Source organism: Gekko japonicus, unplaced genomic scaffold, assembly GCF_001447785.1.
Source record: "Gekko japonicus isolate JY-2015 unplaced genomic scaffold, Gekko_japonicus_V1.1 scaffold742, whole genome shotgun sequence".
NCBI lineage: Eukaryota > Metazoa > Chordata > Lepidosauria > Squamata > Gekkonidae > Gekko > Gekko japonicus.
In genome coordinates this window covers 581,713-600,472 of record NW_015175992.1, presented here as the reverse complement: position 1 = coordinate 600,472, position 18,760 = coordinate 581,713, and the positions used below count along the sequence as shown (strand labels likewise).

The 18,760-nt window shown below is 41.1% G+C and overlaps 1 protein-coding gene across 1 annotated transcript in view; it reads right to left on the bottom strand.

Annotated features, from left to right (window-relative positions):
- Positions 1-18,760, bottom strand: part of CD109 (CD109 molecule) — a 170,389-nt gene that overhangs the window by 145,188 nt on the left and 6,441 nt on the right. The window contains exons 4-5 of the mRNA XM_015426374.1: positions 6,058-6,288; positions 1,313-1,438 (exon numbers count right to left, since the gene is read on the bottom strand). Coding sequence (XP_015281860.1) covers positions 1,313-1,438; positions 6,058-6,288 — 357 coding nt within the window. The remainder of the gene's footprint in view (positions 1-1,312; positions 1,439-6,057; positions 6,289-18,760) is intronic.

Here is an 18,760-nt window from a genome sequence, read left to right as displayed (position 1 = left end):
CACATATTAACAGCAATGTCACGGACTACAGTCTTATGAATATATCCATAATATCTTCATCGGCTTATGCAAAAGGTAATAAGTTGGATCCATTTACTCACGCAAGAATTCCCCTAGTAGCCATTTCCATACCCTAGAAAGTTGATTCCCAGGGTTGCAGGACCCAAGTGAAGTATTTATTTATTCACTTACTTAAAATGTTTATATGCCACCTCCTCAGAGACCTGCTTGAGGCAGTTCACAAAATAAAAGATGAAATAATAAAAACATAAAATCAACCATTAAGAAGTCAGCCAATAAAAACCCAGCACATAAAAGCACATAATAGCCACATGGGTTAGTGGGCTGTAGTGAGAAGAGGAAGAAATTATTCACTCTTAGGGGAATATTATCCACTTCTTGTGGCAGCTGACAGATCCGTAGCGCTATTATTCCACATGGGTCCTGCAGGTTCAGCAATCAACCTTCCTACAGACAGAAATGGTCCCTAGAGGGAGCAAGGCATGAAAAATGTACTACTGTCGGTGTCATTTGCTAATGGGTCACAGGATCCAATCCAGTATCAGCAGGTCTTTTTCAGTGGCTTTTAACTGATGGATCAGTAGACCAGGGGCAGGCAACCATCAGCACACAGGCCAAAGAGCAACATGTCACACCATTCTGCTCAGCATGCAAGATCAGTTCTATGCCCAAGCAACCAAGGTGAGTCCCTAAGACACTGATGGTTCTGCTGGGACTGGCAATGTGGGACAAGGAGACAAGCATGGCTTATTGCCAGGCACTGCCTTCTGAACCCAGTCAGGTCTGAGATGGGCCTGAAAGAGTGGCTGTGCCCTTGAGACTCAGCTTACATCCAGTGTTCCCTCTAAGCTGAGTTAGTGCGAGCTACCTCACACAGTTTTGTAGCCTCCGTCTCACACATTTTTGTCTTCACTCAGGAAGGATGGCTCCAGAGCGAACTAATTTATGCAGTAGCCAAATTGCTTGCTCACAACTTTAATGCCAGTTACTCACAAAGTAGAATTTCTGCTCACAAGACTCCACAGCTTAGAGGGAGCATTGCTTACATCCTGTGGGTCTGGCCAAGTACAAAGCTCATCTCTCCTTCCCCATTTTGTTTGCTGGGATTTTCACAGGTAGATGAGCTCTTTTTGGCAACTGGGTCAAAAAGACTGCCTACTCTGGATATAAATAGGAGTTCCTCTCTAGCAAAGAGTAACTAACTTGGGAGGCAATACAAATCATGAGATTTTATCATAGACTTCAATGAGTTACTGCATTTTAGTGCTCAATTCATGTTATTAATACACACATTTACTTCAACCTGTATGGACCAATCACCCAGCATGGGATATCTGGATATTTTAAACTCCTTGGAAATCTTCCCCAGTTTTCCATTTTCTGCCAGCCACTGCTGAATTAAATTGCGCCAAGGATCCTAAAAAGAAAGCCATACCATATGTCAAACTGTGGATTTAGTAACATGACAAATATGAGAGATATCCAAACTGGAGAATTACAGCAACATAGTTCACTGAGTTATAAAAAGTGTTTCATCAGGTTTCTTATAACAGAGTAAATGTGCAGTCACAACAGCTTCAGAAATATGAATTCGTTTCAACATCTGCATGGAGATTTTATCAGCTCTGCTGCCATTGATGCAGCATAACCTAAAATGTATCTCCCTCCTTGTTCATACTCACATCAGTTTCTCAAAAAGACTAATGTAGCTTTTTAATCAACCTGTTTTGATTGTCTCTGTCACAACATCTAGCTATTCATTTTTATCACACTCACTCTTCAAGGAGCTACAAGTGGTATACATACATGTCCTCCCACCATTTTGTCATCACAACAACCCTGTGAGGTAGGTTAAGACAAAAGAAAGAGTGATTGCTTGAAAGTCATCCAGTGAGCTTCATGGTACAAACTGGGGCTTTGAACCCAGGTCTCCCCATGACCTAGTCTGACACTCTACACCACACCAGCTTATCACTTTGCAGCAAACTACACATTGGGTGCGTTCAGACGGGGGCTTTACATCGGTTAGGGTTCCGGTTGCAACCGGTGTACTCACCGGCGTTCACACGACGAACATCTGCCTCCTGTCCCTAACCGGTGTAAAGCCCTTTACACCGTTGCACTCTGCCACTAGCTCCCAAGTGGTGGTAAACTGAGTGCAACGGTTGTAAACGGTGCACCCCGGCGTCTGATTGCTCTCCAACGTTGCAGAGACACTTCCGTCGGAAGCCTGATGCTTCCGGCTTTCCCCCGCCATTTTTTTAAAAAAGTAAGCGATATGCGCTCAGGCGAAGCTTCGCCCCGAGCGTTTGTTAAGGGGGAAAAAAGCCCTTAGTTTAACTTCCCGGAGGAGTCCGGGACTTCAGGGAGGCCAGCCCAAGGTGGGTGATGCAGGGCGAGTCAGGACCATCCCGATTCAAGAGAGGAGAGATCCAATCAGCAAGGCGGGGGGGGACGGACTCCAGGAGGGCCACCCAGTGCAGGATTACTCCTGAGGAGCCCCACTGAGCCGCAGAGGGCGTCGCTGGAGGGCTGGAGACTGGTCCGTCCCTCTGGGTCTGGGAGTGGGAAAGAGGGCGGGGAGCGCTTTCATTGGTGTGTTTTCAGCACTGCGGGGGTTAAAGTGACGGAGCTGTTTGCTGGAGAGGCCGAGCGAGCGGGGGGTGGGGCGGAGAAAAGGCTCTTCCGCTTGGCCGGGGCGGGGAAGAGTCTGAATGGACGGAGAGAGGAAGCGCTTCAGACGTGCAGCGGCAGGGAAAAGTCTTGCAGTCGAATCCGGGGAAGGGTTACTTGCGAGTAAGTCATGCGCGGGGGGGATGAGGCCTTTGATCATAGAAGAAGAGAGCAACACGGCTGCTGGCATCGGGGTTTTCTCCTCTCTAAATGAGGGCTTTGGGGGGGTGTTTAAACTTTACCTTTAAACTTTAAATGTATAACGGGGTGTTTTGAGCATGCGCAAAGATCACCATTCTGTGGATGGCTGCCTATGCGCATGCTCAAACTGAGTTTTAAAAAACAAACAAACGCCGAAGCCCGCAGCATGTGAACGGGCATACAGCGATGGGATCCACAGAATGGAGGTGAGTGTGATCGCGTTTCAGCCGGCATAAACTGCACCGGTTCAAACCGGTCACATAATGGGTCTGAACGCACCCATTATGTGACAAAGTGTGTAATGGAGCCCCAGCACTATTTCTTCTTTTTTTTAACTCTATTTATTCAGTTTCTTTTTTACAAGATCTCGCACCCCTTAACAATCTTCAATTCATTATATCCAATCAAGGTATAGTTTACATCACATTTCTCCAACAACATATGTTCCATATGATATTCACCTATACAATTTCCAATTTCTAAACTTTCAGTTAAGTAGTACCTTGCGCTAATATCTTTCCCTTTCTCTACTCACGCTAGCCTGCTTCATTAATTGTAATCCTCTTTATCTTTAGTCAATTATATACTGGTTCCCATCTTTCCCAATGCTTTTCTTCTGGTTTTTGTTTTAACTCTCATGTTTACTTTATCCATCTCAGCGATTTCCAAGATCTTGTTTTTAAGTTCTCTTATTGAGGGTAACATACTAGATTTCCATCTTTTTGCAATTAATATTCTAGCTGCAGTTATTATATGTATAATTATATGTTTATAGTTTTTAATATCGTCCGGGATCATATTCAAAAGAAATATCTCTGGTATTAAAGGTACATTTATTTTTATATTTTTGTTTATTATTCTTTGTAGTTTTTTCCAAAATCTTCGGATTTTATTGCAGTTCCACCAAATGTGCATAAATGTTCCTGTATTTTTCTTGCATCTCCAGCATTTATTGGAGGCATTAGGAAAACATTTTGCAATTTTATTTGGTGTCCAGTACCATTTGTAATACATTTTATATATGTTTTCTTTATGTGGTACCGCTCTAGTCATTTTAATCGACTTCCAAATTTTTGTCCAACTGCTTTCCTCTATTTGTGACCGATTTCTTTCTCCCATCTTACTTTAAAGTTTCCCGTTTCTTCTTCTTGCTCACCATCCTTTAGTAATTTTTTGTACAGTTTTTGTATCAGTTTGTCGCTTGTCGAAAGCCAAATTTTATCTAGTTCTGTTAGACTACTATAGAATCCTATTTTTATATCTATGTTAAACCTTGTTAATACAATATTCTTGTCCCACCATGTCAATACCACTCCTTGTTCTTCTAACATTTCATCCGATTTCAATATCATCTCTTTTGTAAATAAGTTACCATACGTTTCCTTCTTTCTTGCAGTTACTAAGGTTGGTAGTGTAAAGGCCTCTAAAGGGGATATCCATAATGGCAATTTTGTATAGTTTTTTTTCTTTATTTCATTCCAAACTTTTATCAACGCCCGCCTAATTATGTGTGCCCGAAAATTTGAGTGTATTTTGTCCTTATCATACCAAAGGTATGCGTGCCAACCCATAGCCAGACCCTCACCTTCTAATGTTAATACTCTCGTATTTTCTAATTTAGCCCAATCTCTTAGCCATTCCATGGAGGCTGTGAAATAGTACGTCTGCCAATTAGGTAGCGCAAAGCCACCATTTTCTTTTAGTCTTTGCAGGTTTTTCACATTGATCCGTGGTTTTTTTGATTCCCAAATAAATTTCCCTATTATTTTATTTAATTCATTAAAGTATTTATATGATTTTAATATTGGTAAATTTTGCGCTAAGAATAGAAACTTTGGTAAAATATTCATTTTAACTGTTGCTAGTAATGATAGGTGCAATTTTCCCCATCTAATTAAATCTCCATTTATTTCTTTTAATAATTTCATGTAATTGTCTTCAAATAAAGTAGATGTATTATTTGTCAGCCAAACCCCTAAGTATTTTGCCTTCTTAATTATATTCATTTTCGTAACCTTTTTGATCTTTTGTATTAAACTTTCCTCGCAATTTTTTGTAATTATTTTTGTTTTTTGGAAGTTAATTTTTAATCCAGCGCTTTGCCAAATTCTTGTATTTCCTCAATTAAGTATATCAGAGATTTTTCTGGTTCCTCTGTTATGAATATTAAATCATCTGCAAATGCCTGGAGTTTAAATGTTTCCCCTCCTACCTTCAAACCTTTTACGTTGTCATTTTCTCTAATTCTATCCGTTAAGGTTTCTAGCGCGAAGATAAATAGCAGGGGTGATAATGGACAGCCCTGTCTTGTACCTTTTTGTATTTGTATATTATTTGTAGGCTCTCCATTAACTATCACTTTGGCGTATTGTAATGAATATATCGTTTGTAACCATACGAGGAAGTTTCCTCCACATTCCCATTTCCTGAATTTATATAACATAAATTTCCAATTTACATTGTTGAACGCTTTCTCAGCATCCAGCAACATAAATGACACTGGGTTACCTGGATGTTGTTCGTAATATTCTAAGATGTTTATCACGTTTCTTATATTATTTTGGATTTTCCTTTTTGGTAAGAATCCCGATTGGTCTATATGAATTATTTGTACCAGGACTCTTTTCAATCTGGTTGCTAATATTTTTGTAAATAGTTTATAATCCGCGTTGAGAAGGGATATGGGTCTATAATTTTTTATTTCTGATTCATTGGAATCTGGCTTGTGGATCAATGTAATGCTTGCTTCATTCCATGAAGCTGGGATTTTCTTTGCTTTAGCTATATTTTGCAGCGTGTTTTTGAACGGTTCTGCTAATTGGTCCTCAAATTTTTGATAGAATTCCATAGGAATTCCATCCGGCCCTGGTGTTTTCCTTTTCTTCCCGGTTTTAATAGCTTCGGTTATTTCACACATAGTAAAGGGCTCGTTTAGTTGTGCTACCTATTGTTTATTAAAATTTTTCTTTTCCCATTTATCTAGGTACTCTAAAATTTCCAGCACTATTTCTTTACATAAAAAGGGAAAGAACTTTGGAGCGAAGAATCATCAGTCATACTTAATCTCTGCCCACCAGTTTCTTGTTTAAACTTGACCCCTTCAGAAACTGGAAAGGCACTGGAGTTTCTACTTTTAATAAATAATTTAATGTCTCTACTTACCCGAATATATAAATTTACTAAAGCATTGAGTGGTTTGAGGTCTGGGTGCAAAGTAACAATTCGTATTTTCACATCTTGCCCTGGTTTGTACATAGACTTATCCGTCTGGATGAACACTGAGAAGCTCTTATGTTCGAATGAAAGGTCTGTATGGTTAGAAAACAGCAGTTCACCCTCTGCATATCCTTTGACTAGCAATTTATAATCACCAGCAGGACTGCCCAGTGGGAGCTGGAAGGAAAAAAAGAAAGAACAGTTCACCATGTTGAAATTTCTTAAAAGGTTCTAAACACATGGAGATAACTGAAGCAATCAATGATCAAAACTCACAAAAAGAAAAGTTTAAAACTCCAGTGATACCAAAATTCCCCACACAATGTTATCAAAATCACAATGTTACCATTTGATAGCCAATAGGGTGTTTCACAAATATATTGTATATATTATAAACCTAACATGTCAACTACTTGAAGCTGAATTAAGGGAGAATTCTATTTTTTTAATGCTGAGATAGCAACACTGCACATTTTGACTCTGCATTCTGGAGTCTGGTTCTGGTAAGGCTACTCCCCTTCCAACAGACAATGCACAGAACGATTTCAACTTTCCAAAACTTCTTTAAATAGACTGTAGTCCATAGTGATCTTCTGATACTGCAGGCACACATTCATGCACTGTGTAAGGGATGGTTTCTTCTAGGCTTCTAAGCATTGAGCTTTGTAAAAATGTATTTATTTATTTACTAATCTAACCTGCAGCATTATACAGCATTAGCCATCTAATATAATCTGTTTTGGTTTAGTGAAAATGATACTGTGGTCTTACCTGCTATTAACAGCAGGCTTGGTATAGCTGTAGCATCCTACTATGATTTTTTTGAGCAGCTCAGCTCATACAAAGATAAGTTAATCACAGTAAGAAAGGCAAATAAAAGATACTTATTTTCAGGGGTCATTTCGTAGAAAAAGAGCTACAGGAGCACATTAGCATACCTAATAGGCTATTAGCATAATAGCCTATTAGCATATGCCATGCCCCCTGACATCACCAGAAGTGATGTCAGAAGGGGAAGCAAAAGGGGGGGAGGCATCTTCAAAATCCTCCCCTTCCCTTCCCCAGGCGGGCTGTGTGTGTGTGTGTGTGTGTGTCTCTGCCCCTGTGTCTCTCTCTGCTCCTCTGTGTGTGTCTGCCCCTGTGTGTGTCTCTCTCTGCCCGTTCGTCTCTGGGTCTCTCTGCCCCTCTGTGTGTGTCTGTTTGTGTGTCTCTCTCTCTCTGCCCCTGTGTGTGTCTCTCTCTGCCCGTTCGTCTCTGGGTCTCTCTGCCCCTCTGTGTGTGTGTGTGTGTGTGTGTCTGCCCGTTCCTCTGTGTGTGTCTCTGCCCCTCTGTCTGTGTGTTTCTCTGCCCCTGTGTGTGTGTCTCTCTCTCTCTGCCCCTGTGTATGAGTGTGTCTGCCCCTCTGTGTGTGTGTGTGTGTGTGTGTTCGTGTGTCTCTCTGCTCCTCTGGGAGTGTGTGTGTCTCTGTGTCCCTCTATTTCTCTGTGTCCCCCCCCCCTCTCTCTGTGTTTGTCTTTCTCTCTGCGTCTGTCTTAGCCCATCAAGTCAGTGTTGTTTCAGGGGGTTTCAAGCTCATACCTTGATTAAAACTTTGTTGGTCTTAAAGGTGCCACTGGACTCAAATTTTGTTAGACAGGCAGACAGTATTATTTTCTCCTTCTGCCTTCCCATGGTGTGAAATATTTGGACTTGATGGTAAAATGCAGACCTTTTTGTGTGGATTTAAGTGACTTTTTGTGGCTGGGGCCACGTGGTTGTTGTCTCTAGATGAGGCTGAATGAGGGCAACATGACTTAAGGTTCCAGAGAGTGCAAAGTGCACAGCCCCAAGGGTTTTGTCAGGCCTTTTTCTTACACAACAACAAAATTGTTGGTGGAAAGTGCCATCAAGTCGCAGCTGACCGATGGTGACCTCGTAGTGATTTTGAAGGCCTGAGATGTTCAGAGGTGGTTTTGCCATTGCCTTCCTCTGTGTCACAACCCTGGGCTTCCTTGGTGGTCTCCCATCCAAGCACTAACCAGGGCTGACCCTGCTTAGGTTCAGAGGGCCTGACAAGATCGGGCTAGCCAGGGCCATCCAGGCCAGGGCAACAACAGAATGCTGAGACATTAAAGTACCACTTAATTGGGATGATCACTGCATTTCAAAGGGGGTCAGGTTAATGATGTCTTCAACGGGTCCTTTAAAAAGAATTTTGTCAAAGAGGTTCCAGAACTCTGTTCTGGCATGTTCCCCCAGAAAAAAAAGCCCTGGGAGTTGTCTTGCTCACAGCAACAGGCAAAGCTTCGCTTGTATTCACTTGGAGAAGGCAACTTGGTTATGTATTTAAAATTATTTAATGTTATTATATGTGTCATGTGTGTAACTCTGGTTTAGGCACACCTCTCTTTCAAGGGGTCAGGTTATTCATAATTTACTAGAGAAGGGAGGATGTCTTTTCCAGATAGTAGATCTGCTAGCCCTGTGAAACATGGAGCATGCAGAATGTGTACCACTTGCTGGAGTGTTTGCAAGTGACTGAGATTGTGGCTTTTCTTCCATTATTAAATGTTTTTGCTGAGCATATAAAAAAGCTGCGATCTTGCACAAGTGTGGCTGGATGACCACACTTCTGCTAACATGGGGTGTGGCCTAATATGCTAATGAGCTGTGCTGTTAGGAGTGTTGCCTGATATGCTAATGAGTTTCTGATGTTGGGTGTGGCCTATTATGCTACTGAGTTTTTACTGGGCTTTTTCTACAAAAAAAAGCCCTGTCTATTACAAAGAAAGGAAGTGGCCTGTGCAGTTTCCATTTTCTCAGAAAGATTGGCCCTTTGTTAGAAGAACATGTGACTTGCAACAGAAAAAAGGTGGAGTCAAATTCTTCCTCAGGGAAGGTGTCAGACAACTCCTGTGTGATCAGGTGGCAGACACTGTGACAGGAGCTTTCTCAGTTGACTACCTGCCCTACACTAATCCTCCTTCCTGCTGGAGAAATGTAGGAGAAAACATCTTACAAAATTATTCTCCCACTTCACACAGGGTGATGCAGAGAGCCAGTTTGGTGTAGTGGTTAAGTGCGCGGACTCTAATCTGGGAGAACCGGGTTTGATTCCCCACTCCTCCACTTGCAACTGCTGGATGACCTTGGGCAAGCCATAGTTCTGTCAGAGCTGTTCTCTCAAGGAAAGAGCTCTCTCAGCCCCACCCACCTCACAGGGTGTCTGTTGTGGGGAGGGGAAGGGAAAGGAGTTTGTAAGCCTCTGTGAGACTCCGAGTGAAGGGCGGGGTATAAATCAACTCTTCTTCTTCAAACAAAAGACTACACATGTTCCCTCCCTTTCCAGCAGCTGTCTGACATGGGAAGAGGACAACATCCCAAAACTTTCACTTTGCACAAGATTTCAAGGAAGACAAGAAGCATTTGTATTTCAGTTTATGTGACTCACATATCTGAAGGAATGCCATTTCACAGGTAACACAAATAGCTTGTTCTGCTCACAAAACTAAAATGTCATGAGCATTAAAAAAAGATACAGCATCAATTCATGAAACATTTTCTACAGGTTTTTTACTACTTCGTAAAGAGAATACTTACAGCTGGAAGGACAAGTGTCCCAAACGAATCTGTATATAAAAAGAACAGAAACAAATCATCCATGTTTCTTATTTCAAATGACTTTCTAGCCCTGAAGTACATCTCAAAAACACTCAGTGGCTGAAGTCATACACTAATCCACTTTCAATCCACTTTCAGTGCACTTTCCAAATGGATTTTACTGCTGAACTTCCACACTGTCATTTTTGTCACTCTTTAGTCCCTGTTGCATTGGGTCACTCCTCCACCCGTATTCCACATGTGTTTTGCTCCCTCTGGGACTACTAGAGAGAGCAAAACACATGGGGGGGGACCCATAAAGCAATAGGGGCAATCGAGTGACAAAAATGATACTGTGGAAGTGGCAAAATCCAGTTGGAAAGTACACTGAAAGTGGATTGAAAGTGGTTTATTTAGTGTGTCTGACCGCAGCCCAGGTATATATTTATTTAGGTGATTTTTATGTAGCCTCTCCAGAATCCTGCCCAATGCCTGGGTAGCCAGATCCTTACCTTTTTTAGTGGGGACAAGAGGCTCCCGGTCTGGGGGTTTTGCGCATACCGCAATGACATCATCCAGAAGTGACGTCATCACATTAGGCACGTTGCCAGGATGCTCTAGCATTCCATCTTAAAACTCTATGGTACTATAGTTTTCAGGCTGAATACTAGAGCATTGTCATCCCCCCCCCGGCAATGTACCCAGCGCAATGACATCACCTCCAGGTGATGTCATTGTGCCAAGCACGTCGGCCCACTCCAGCACTTTGGGGGCGGGGTTCCCCTGCCAGCTGGATCCGGGCCAGCAAGTCGGGGGCAGCTAGAGCAGGTAAACCCCCGTCCCCCCGTGGTATCTGGCAGCCCTATCAACACCACTTACAATTAAAATAATAAATTATCAATATAAAAACAAACAAGCCATTAAAACAAGAACAGGGACATCAAATAGCATAAAATTGTCCATAAAACAAACCTCAGATCAGAAATGTGGAAAGATGAAACCCCTTACTGAAAGCCTGGGTAAAAAAAAGTTTTGGCAGTAAAATCTCCAAAGGCAAGGCACCAACACAGAAGCCTTCTCTCTAGTCACTTTGCTGTTGGTGTTGTTGTTGTTCAGTCGCACAGCCCACCCAGGCTCTGCCCATCCTCATGCCAGCCCTGGTGCGGCGCCTCTGCAAGGCGGGCCCCAGCAACTCCCATGCAGCCTGCGAGGAGCTCCACCCCAGCCTCCTGCACCTACTTGGCCTCCTCCTGCGCCTCTGCCCCGCTACCGCCCTGGCCCTCTACCTGCTCGAGGCCATGTGTGTCCTCCGATATAATCCAGACTACGACGTTAGCCAACTGTATGTCTATGTTGGATGTTGCTAATGCCTGCTATTGTTATATGAACCGCACTAGCTCTTTATGCTATATTTTTATAACTATAGTGTTGTGATTTTATTCAGTGCGCCTTGGTGCGCTAGCTCTTCGGCTTTGAAACAGAGATGAGCACCACAACCCTAGAGTCGGATTCGACTGGCTTTCGAGCAAGGGAACCTTTACCTTTACCTTTAAGCCGCCCTGAGCCTGCCCTGGCAGGGACGATGGGATATAAATGAAATAAATAAAATTCCTGAGAAGCAGCAGGAGACAGAGCTGCTAGAGGGGTGAGTGTTTTTTATTTGCTTTCAGCTGAGGAGATTTAGCTGAGGGTACTGTGTGGGAGGACTGTATTTGGGAGTGTGTGGATGAGTTGTTGCAGAGTCCTGGCTGCTTGAGAAAGAGTGAGAAAGGGTTATTGTTTGCCTGTAATTGGATTGCCTGGGTGTAATTTGAATAGCTGTTGGCACCGCCCTCTGCTGGGTGAGACTTCTATTTAAGGCTGTACCTCGCCAGTGGCTGAATACATCTTACATTCTATATTTGTGAGATTTAAGGGGAAATCTCTTCATTTATAAGAATGAACAACATAGATTTAAGATTATACTGAAGAGAAGGATCCAGGAAAAAAAGAGATTTAAACTTTATAAATAAGAATGGGTTCAGGAACCTCTTGGTATTCATTACTGGCTATGATTGGTTAAAGCTCTGTATGTGTTAAGTTTGGCTATGTAACATTTAAGTTTATATTTGATGCTTATAAATTGATAGTGGCAATTAGATTTATATAAGGGATTACAATTTAAAAGTATCTTGATGGGGATTTGTGGAGGTAGGATGATATTGAAAATTATATAACAAATTGTATAAATTAAAAATGAAAGAGACCTTTTGTACTTCTGTATTATATCAAGACTGATGATGGAAAAGTGATGATGCATATTGAATGACTGTAAGGGAAAAGTTATCTTAAAAACTGTACATGGATGATGTAATCAAAATATAAGATTAGAAAGGATAAGAGAATTTTATATAAGTTTAGGGTCTTCTGAAATTGTTTAAATAACGTTTAAATAGTAGGTAAGGTATATCTTTAAACTGCTGAATTGCAAGAATTAGATTAGATTGAACAGTAGATAGGTAGGAAATCAGATATAAATGTATGAGGTACTTTTAATAGGTATATAAGTATAAATTCTCTTATCTATGTGTGTTTGTCTAAAAATAATAAAAATTGTTTGGAAAAAGAAAAAAACCCTTCATTTTCCAGAAAGTGGAGAGGGAAACAAGGGGATCTGCTATCTTGGACTTGATACTTACCAACAGGGAAGAACTGGTTGAGGTGAAAGCAGTAGGCACCCTGGGTAATAGTGACGATGTAATTTTGGAATTTACAATCTTGGGGAAGGTAAAAACTCTACATAGTAGGACATATAGGTTGGACTTCAGGAAAGCAAGTTTTAATAGACTGAAAGTTATGCTGGGTAGAATCCCATGGTCAGAAATACTTAAGAAGAACGGAGATTGGGAGTTCCTTAAAAGTGAAATACTGAAGGCACAATCATAAACAATTCCTAAGAGAAGGAAAAATGGGAGAAGCCTAAAGAACCCAAGGTGGCTCCATAAACAGCTTTCTAAGGACTTGAAAAATAAAAAGACTCATTCAGAAAGTGGAAAGAGGGCCTTATAACCAAGGATGAATACAAACAAATAGCCAGTGCTTGTAGAGAGAGAGTTAGGAAAGCTAAAGCTCAGTATGAGCTTAGGCTAGCGAGAGACGCTAAAACAAAAAAAAGGTTCTTTTTTATGTTCAAAGTAAGAAAAAGAGCAAGGACATGGTAAGCCCATTGAGGGGTCAGGAAAGTGAAATAGTAACAGATGATGAAGAGAGGGCAGAATTGCTCAATTCCTACTTTTCCTCAGTCTTCTCTTGCAAGGGAAATGGTGCTCAACATGGCAAAAACAGAACACAAGATGAGGGAATGGAGTTGCAGCCTAGGATTGACACAGGGGTAGTACATAAACACCTAGTTTCTTTAAATGAAACCAAGTCTTTGGGGCCAGATGAGCTGCATCCAAGGTTACTAAAAGAACTTGCAGATGTAATTTCTGAGCCTCTGTCCATTATTTTTGAGAATTCTTGGAGAACAGGTAAGGTGCCAGAAGACTGGAGGCGGGCAAATATTGTCCCTATCTTCAAGAAGGGGGAAAAGGGGGATCAGGGTAACTACCGACCAGTCAGCTTGACCTCTATACCTGGGAAAGGACGGCTGTAATTACTAAGAGCCAGCATGGGTTTCTCAAGAACAAGTCATGTCAGACTAACCTTATATCTTTTTTTTTTTGAGAACGTTAGTACCTTACTGGATCAGACGAATGCTGTAGACATATTTTATCTTGATCCCAATAAGGCTTTTGATAAGGTTCCACATAATATACTTGTTGGCAAACTGGAAAAATGTGGTTTGGATCCTATAACTGTTAGGTGGATCTGTAACGGGTTGACAGATCACACCCAAAGAGTTCTTGTGAATAGTTTCTCATCTTCTTGGAGAGGAGTGACACGGGGAGTGCCTCAAGGATCTGTCCTGGGACCTGTTTTGTTCAACATCTTTATCAATGATTTGGATGAAGGGATAGAGGGAATGCTTATTAAATTTGCAGATTATACTAAATTAGGAGAGGTAGCAAATACGGTAGAAGACAGTCAGGATACAAGATGATCTCGACTGGCTGGAAAACTGGGCTAAAACAAATAAAATGAATTTCATTGGGGATAAATGTAAAGTTCTGCATTTAGGTAGGAAAAATCAAATGCATAATTATAGGTTGGGGGAGACTTGTCTTGGCAGTGGTATGTGTGAAAAGGATCTAGGGGCCTTAGTAGACCATAAACTGAACAGGAGTCAGCAGTGTGATGTGGTTGCTAAAAAGGCAAATGTGATTTTGGGCTGTATCAACAGAAGTATAGTGTCCAGATCACGAGATGTATGGTACCACTTTGCTCTGCTCTGGTTAGACCTCACCTAGAGTATTGTGTTCAGTTTTGGGCACCACAATTGAAGAAGGATATAGACAAGCTGGAGCGTGTCCAGTGGAGAGCAACAAAGATGGTGAAGGGTCTGGAGACCAAGTCCTATGAGGAAAGGTTGAAGGAGCTGGGTATGTTTAGCCTGGAGAGGAGACGACTGAGAGGTAATAGGATAACCATCTTCAAGTACTTAAAGAGCTGTCATATAGAGGATGGTGTGGAGATGTTTTCTGTTGCCCCAGAAAGTCGCGGTTCCTCAGTGGAACAGGCTTCCTCAGGATGTGGTGGGCTCTCCTTCTTCGGAGGCTTTCAAACAGAGGCTACATGGCCATCTTTTTTAATATATTTTTTATTCGTTTTTAAACAATCATTTACGATGGCCATCTGACAGCAATACAGATTCTGTGAACTTGGGCAGATCATGAGAGGGAAGGCAGGAAGGGTTGCCTCAGTGCTTAGTTCTTGTGGCCTTTTTTTACATGGCCAGGGAAATGCTGATTGCCATTTTGGGGTCAGGAAGCAATCCTGGAGGGTTTTTTTTGTCATCTTCTGGGCGTGGAACAGCAGTCACTGCGGGTGTGGAGAGGGAGGTATTTGTGAATTTCCTGCATTGTGCAGGGGGTTGGACTAGATGACCCTGGAGGTACCTTCCAACTCTATGATTCTATGATTCTAAATACTAAAACAAATTCCTCTTCAGTTACTATGGCTCTAAGCATAGCAGGGGAACACAGTAGGTTTACTATTCAAACTCATCAGGGCTTGGGAGCTACGCAGGGTCAGCCACAGTCAGTACTTGGATGGGAGATTGGGATTGCTATGCAGAGGAAGGCAATGGAAAATCACCTCAGCTTGTTTTTGCCTATAACACCACATAGAAAGGGTCACTATGAGTCAACTTTGGCTCAACAGCATGTTCTTCTATGATACACTATCAGTATAAGCAAGGAAAAGGTTGTATACTTTGAAAAGTAACTGTTCTTATTCGTTTTACATGTTCTAACATTCACAGATATTTAAATGCACATACATACCTGAGCTTGGCAAGAGGGTTATAGAACTTGATTTGCTGATTTCTTTGAAGCCCCACCTGGAAATATGGAAACCTGAACTAGCCAAAAAAGGTATCTTCATCCTTCTCCTAATAGCTATACAATGGCCCACTTAATATTACCTTCAGGGCATCCTGCCCTTTGCCCAGTCTGTTAAGTCTCAAAGTGGGATCATGCTTTCTGGATAATAGCAGTGCTTCTGACATTTCCCCATACCTACAAGCTGTAAGCATGGGTTTGCATAAGCCTAGGGAATCCTTGTGCATCCTCATTTTCAACCACTGTTTGACCTCTTTGCCTATATATTGGCAGAAAGTGGAGGAACAATGTTGAGAGGCAGAGTAGTCCATACCTCCAGTACAGCCACTTATTTTTCAAGACATACTTTCAAGAAGAAGAGTTGGATTTATACCCTGCCCTTCACTCGAAGTCTCGGGGCAGCTTAGAATCTCCTTCTGTTCCTCTCCCCGCAACAGACAGCTGGCTGCATGTAGAGGAGTGGGGAATCAAACCTGGTTCTCCAGATTAGAGTCTGCTGCACTTAAACAATACACCAAACTGCCTCAAACCCCTCTTACCGCATACTAAGGTGCTCTGACATTCAGAGCAACTAAAATTCAAGCTGCATTAATACATATATTTGAGCACAGAAATGCACACTTCCTTTGTAATGAATACAAGTGTAGCAGATAAGTTTTTTCTTAAACTGTACATTTACACCAATTTTTAGACCACCAGTCCTAAAGATGGGTACATGGCAGTAATTCTCTCTGATACTTTCCTAGTAAGTATGCTTAAGACTTCAGCCAAAGCATTGTATCCTTAATCTACTGAGGAAAAACTTATGACATTTAGTCAGAAGTCCACAACTACAGTCACCAGAGGCAACCGTATGATTAATCCTGGCAATCACCAGGGAAAGCCTCTAGTACACTCCACCACAAGGAAAAGGGAGTTGCAGGAATATATAATCATCCAGCTGTATTTGAAGTACTTTGGGGGAATATCTTAGCTCAAAATTATGTTTTCCATTTTTCCAAAATTAGGCTGCAAATACAGCAATGTCTGAGTCACCCAGCAGAACAGGGGTGTAAGCTAGACTTAATGGCATGTTTGGCTTATAATATGAAACTCAATATATCAAACTCTATCCCTGTTGCATCGCTGATCAATGTCTTAGCATTCATCAGTATTTCATTGGCTGCTTTATTGTTATTAAGCAAGCAGGCCTCTGCAGCAGGCACAGACAGTTTTCCCAGTGTTTATATGATCACTGCTTGTGAGCTTGTTAGCCATTTTCATGTCTGTTTAATAACTCCTGTTTGTTTTTTTCTTTCTACCTCCTCGACTCAGAGTCAAGATTTCGCCTTTCACCTAAACAAGCACCATTACATCAGTTCCCAAGGTTTTGATGTTTTGTTTAAGAGTGTGGCAAATCACTGTGTTAATTTATTACACACACCTTAATTCCTTGTTGCATATTTCACTCAGAGTACCTTTCTTATGCCTTAGTATTATAGTATCCATATATTTACAGCACTAATTCTTCATATGTGTAAAATAAAGCTGCTGTTCCTTTTTTTGAGGTTTTAAGTGACAGGTTTCCTTCTACGTTTATGCACCATGATATGATAGAGATGTAGCAAGAAACTGTATAATGAGAATACCTGAACTTTTGTTAACTTGCAAAAGTTAAAAATGGTTCTAGATGAAACCAGCTGAGCCACCCACAATTTTATATAGCTGTGTGACAGCTTCATTATTCTGGAATGAGTTAAAGAAAACATCCGAAGCAGGCAGAGTTCCACCCTTCTAGGCCTTTAGACTTCAACGAATTGTGCTTAGGATGGCACTGATACCCACATTCACACATTATATAACAACCCAGGCTTGTCAATGGGTGTTCTCACAATAGAAGTAGAAACCAGTCCTGGCTCCCTAACAAGTGCTCTTGCAAAAGATTCACATTCCAAGCACTTTTTCATTGCAGTAACACTTTTACATGTTTAACTGTCTTAGGTGGTTACATTAAATAATGCAATTGGTGGCTCTGCAACTCTTTATAATCATTCCCATGAATTTGTACAAGAAGGCTAAAAACGTAAAGGTTTCCCTTGCTCGAAAGCCAGTCGAATCTGACTCTAGAGGTGTTCATCTCCATTTCCAAGCCAAAGAGCCAGCGCAGTCCGAAGACTTCTCCATCGTCATGTGGTCGCCATGACTAAATGCTGAGGCACATGGAATGCTGTTCCCTTCCCACCAAAGCTTTCTTGCTTTCTAACAGCTAGGTTGACAGGAGCTGGGGCCAGAGACGGGAGCTCACTCCGTCACACGGCACTATAACTAGTTCAACTAACTGTCCAAGATGAAAGTCACTTGAAACAGAGTTCATGGACAGCTAAAAAGTGTTTGAGCTTTCACCTAGTTTGAAAACACATCAAGAAAAACTTAGTGATATAGCTACCACTACACCCTGCACTTCATGGACAAAGAACGAAACACAAAGGCAAATATCAGAAAATGCAATACATATCTCTTCAACAGAAACTAGTGGTGTTGCAAAGTACTGTCAAGTCACAGCCAACTTATGGCGACCCCCAACAGGTTTTTCAAGGCAAGAGACGTTCAGAGAAGGGTTGTCATTGCCTGCCTAAAACAGAAACTAACTCTATTATATTTAGAACACTGCCGTGTTTTCAAATCTATTCAGCACTTGTGCAAAGTAAAACACATCATTAATGAGTAGCTAAAACAAGAGAAAATCCTGAACTCCATTAAATATTGTTTGCATTGTTGTTCATGGTGTGCTAGTTCAATACTTTTCAAGTATTAAACAGCATGATTTTTACTGCATAATTCTACTAAGCCAGAGTTACAGAGCCACTTATACCAAAAGTATTTAATAAATATTCTGGGAAAGTCCTGCTACCTAAACAACCAACAGTTTATAGTCAGATGAGTTTTTTAAAAAATGTTCTGCATGGTTTTTCTAAGAAGAAGAAAAATGCACCCTTTAGCCAGTTTCAGAGTAATAAAATATGCCTTGGGTACATATATTGTAATGCAATGATAATAATAATCTACAAGGTATTTTTACTTGCCTAGAGTCTGTCTCCCTGATCACTGTTGCTCAACATTTTAAAGAAAGAAATGATTATGGCAGATAAACATATTAACTCCTTTGTTCGTGACAAAGTAGCTTAAACCCATCTGCTTCACATTTATTGGTTTCAGGATCATGCCAATTATTATTTTTTTTGAAACCCCCAAATGGGTATTTTTATTGTTTTTCAATAGACTACAAAACTAAAGGAAAAAAGGGAAGGGACTACATCTATGGATAAAGGAAAGATACCCACACTAACTAAAAACCCAAGAGTGAGAGATACCCACACTAACTAAAAACCCAAGAGTGAGAGATCATAACCCAGTTAAACTAAATGTTAGTATTACATTTGTTAATAAGGCAATATACTTGTAGAGTTCTTGTTTTGCACTGCTTCTATGTTAGTAAATTAGTTATCTTGAGAAGACTTTCTGAGCATCTTCATTTCTTCAAAGAGCAATTTTCAGAGTCCTTCTGCCCTTACTTTGGCTTTCTGTCTCTAAAATCATACACAGTTTTTGTC